Genomic DNA, 2,856 nt, shown 5'->3' with positions numbered 1-2,856 from the left:
GTACTGTGGTCAATAGAGTGTCACCCGTTTTAACCGCCTGTTTTAACGGTGTATTGTGTCCGACATCGTCAAGTATGTTAATACCGGCGCGGAAAGCTTCCTTACCAATTGCACGGGCTCCGCTAGCTAAATAAGGAAGTACACGCCTGAACAGTCCGCCAAGAAAATTCCCGATTCCATGTCCACGTTGATAGTTCGAACCAGAAAAAACGCGAGGAAGCCTTCCGCCGCTTTGTACTTCATAATATTCCTGATATTGCGCCATAACGGATGGCTTTTTAATCAAATAAACGTCTAAAGTGTAATGTCGCCGTCAGCGTTCCAAATTCGAATGGAATACGTTCACCCTGCTGATCTCTTATATCTATTTCTATTACACGGAAATTTGTTTTACGAAGTAGAATGTAATTTCCAGGTGAGTAATGTTTTACTTGATTAGAACCATACTTGTAATTATTCGGAGTATCGTTAGAAACTATTCGAAGAAGCGGCGATAGCACATCTCCAGTTATGTATGGTTCGCAAATGTCGCAATAAACAAATAACTTGTCGGAGATACAGCGGACTAGACTGACCGGCTCAGAACTCTCCGAACCACCGCGCCTATCTATTACAAAAGCTGTATTAACAAAGGTTGACTCAAATCCGAGTATACGCCGTAAATTATCGCTAAGCTTTACACTATGAATCTGCTTGCAATGCCCTTCTTCACATGTAAGCATTATAGTAACTTTATTACCACGCCTCAAATTTAGTATCCATCTGAAATGCGCTTTCTCATGAGAGCATAATAGATTAATAGCTTCTATAAGATCGGCTTCTGTAGAATAAATCCCTGATGATATCGGAATTTTAACTGATGAAACGTCGCCATTAGGAAGAGTATTCTCGAATGTAATTAGGGATTTATCCGCACGTAAATGTACAAAACTAGAAGGAAATTGAATCTCAGTGAGCGCAACTTCCCATCTTCCTCGCAAATCTATTCGATTCGGCAATTCGGTAGTAAAGCAAGAGGTAGTGTTATCAGGAAAATAACGCATACTACTATTGCTCGGAAGAACCATGAGAAATTGATCGTTCATCTTGCTGAAGGGAATGTAAACTCGTGGCCGGAATCCAGGAGTCAAATTTAGAGGGATAGCCTTGCCAGCTAACTAATAATTGCTTATTAGGACCGCGATCTTTACTTTTTATCACGCAATCAACAATAAATACTTCTTTTCTCAAATTTTTATTAACCGGAACTAATTCCTGTTCATAAAAAANTCCATCTATAACTTCATCCGCTAAATCGCACAATTCATACACTGGGGGTTTGCGCCACGTTAGCACGCGATAAATTTTAAATATCTCTTCGCTCCACTTTGCTTCATATCCTTTCTCGAAGGCTACTTTAGCTCTACTAACACGTACATAATTGCCTGCTTTGTATTTAATTCTTCGGTTTTTCCAAAAGCGATTTTTTTCGGCGTATCGCTGCTCCATATTTTTACGCGCAATACTAGCGTTTTCTAATGTAACACCAGCAGGCACCATTTTTGTAGTAGAATGGCGAGTATGATTGTAAGCGTGTACAAGATCTTGCAAAATATCAATATAACACCGTGTATTTTTATATGTAAAATACCGCCACATTCTTTCTTTAAGCGTTCTGTTAAAACGTCCAATCACGGTCGCTTTGACATCAGGATTACGTACTACACGAAAGTGTATATTTTTATTTTTTAAAAACTCCTGCACCGTTCGCGCAACAAATTCTTTGCCCTTATCAGTCTGTAAATTTACGGGTATCCGTCCTCCGTTTTTCGAGAATACATTTTGGAAAGCGCGTATAACACAGTTCGCTGATTTATCGCGCAGTGGTTGCACCCAGGCGTATTTGCTAAGCACATCAATAACTGTTAATAAGTAAGAATAATTGTTGTAGTAATTTTTTAGATTACGAAGATCGATTAAATCAGCTTTCCATACATCGTCGATATTTGTTACATTATAATGCAAACGTTGAAATTTACGATGTATCGAGCGATGCAAAGTATATGCGTCTTGCGATTCTAGCCAGCGTACAACAAAGCGGCGATCGAAAGCAGGATTAGAGGCTCGCACCAGATTCTCCACTGCAGAGTATCCAGCGTAATGCGTGGGATTGTAATATAATTTTTCCAGCCCCGTCATTCTAACGCACTCCAGTTGATTATTTCTTGTTTTTTCTTTGATATTTTTTCGACAGCTGATGAAGGAGAAACGTCTCCGCTTTTCACTTGTGGGGAAAATCTGGTAGGATAAGGAGTTGAAGTTCCCTGTTGAAGCGCTAATTTAAAAGATTTCTTAGCAGTAGACAGCAAATTGGGATTTCCTATAATTGACGATGGCGCTTTTACTTTGCGCAGTAAACTGGCAAACTGATCACGTCCTCGCACTTTTATTGTTTTTCTTTCGCGCATCGCGTCGTTGATGAGCTCCGCGATATCCCCACCCTCTATAACGTTACCATCTATATTCACATTACCTTCTTCATCCCAGCTGATTCTGTTGCGAGCAGAAGGGCTCTGCAAATATTGTAGCAGCAATTTTGCTTTGCTACGATAAGTTTTCGGAACCGATTCCAATATTTTATTNACACTTTTCTGCTTTTGTGAACGAAATTTCAACGAATCGCTGCTTTTGGACGCTGTGCTTTGTTCGAGCGTATCAAATGTATCATCAATGTCTTCAAGTTCGTCTTGCTTATCAGCAATATCGTCGGTAACATCTAAGGATGTATCATTGCGATGCTTTAAGCGCTGGCTTCTTATAGAACAAACAAAATAAAGATAACGGCGTAGGATTTCTTTGTACAGCTTCCATTTTTCG

The 2,856-nt window shown here is 39.7% G+C and overlaps 1 protein-coding gene across 1 annotated transcript; it reads right to left on the bottom strand.

Annotated features, from left to right (window-relative positions):
- Positions 1-1,047: 1,047 nt before the first annotated feature.
- Positions 1,048-2,178, bottom strand: LOC109862450. The gene has a single exon (XM_020442510.1). It carries the CDS (start codon positions 2,176-2,178, stop codon positions 1,048-1,050), a length of 1,131 nt encoding a protein of 376 aa, XP_020298099.1.
- Positions 2,179-2,856: the final 678 nt, after the last annotated feature.

This window comes from Pseudomyrmex gracilis, unplaced genomic scaffold, assembly GCF_002006095.1.
Source record: "Pseudomyrmex gracilis isolate BER0280 unplaced genomic scaffold, ASM200609v1 scaffold_1811, whole genome shotgun sequence".
Taxonomy (NCBI): Eukaryota; Metazoa; Arthropoda; class Insecta; order Hymenoptera; family Formicidae; genus Pseudomyrmex; species Pseudomyrmex gracilis.
This window is presented reverse-complemented; position numbering and strand designations above follow the sequence as displayed.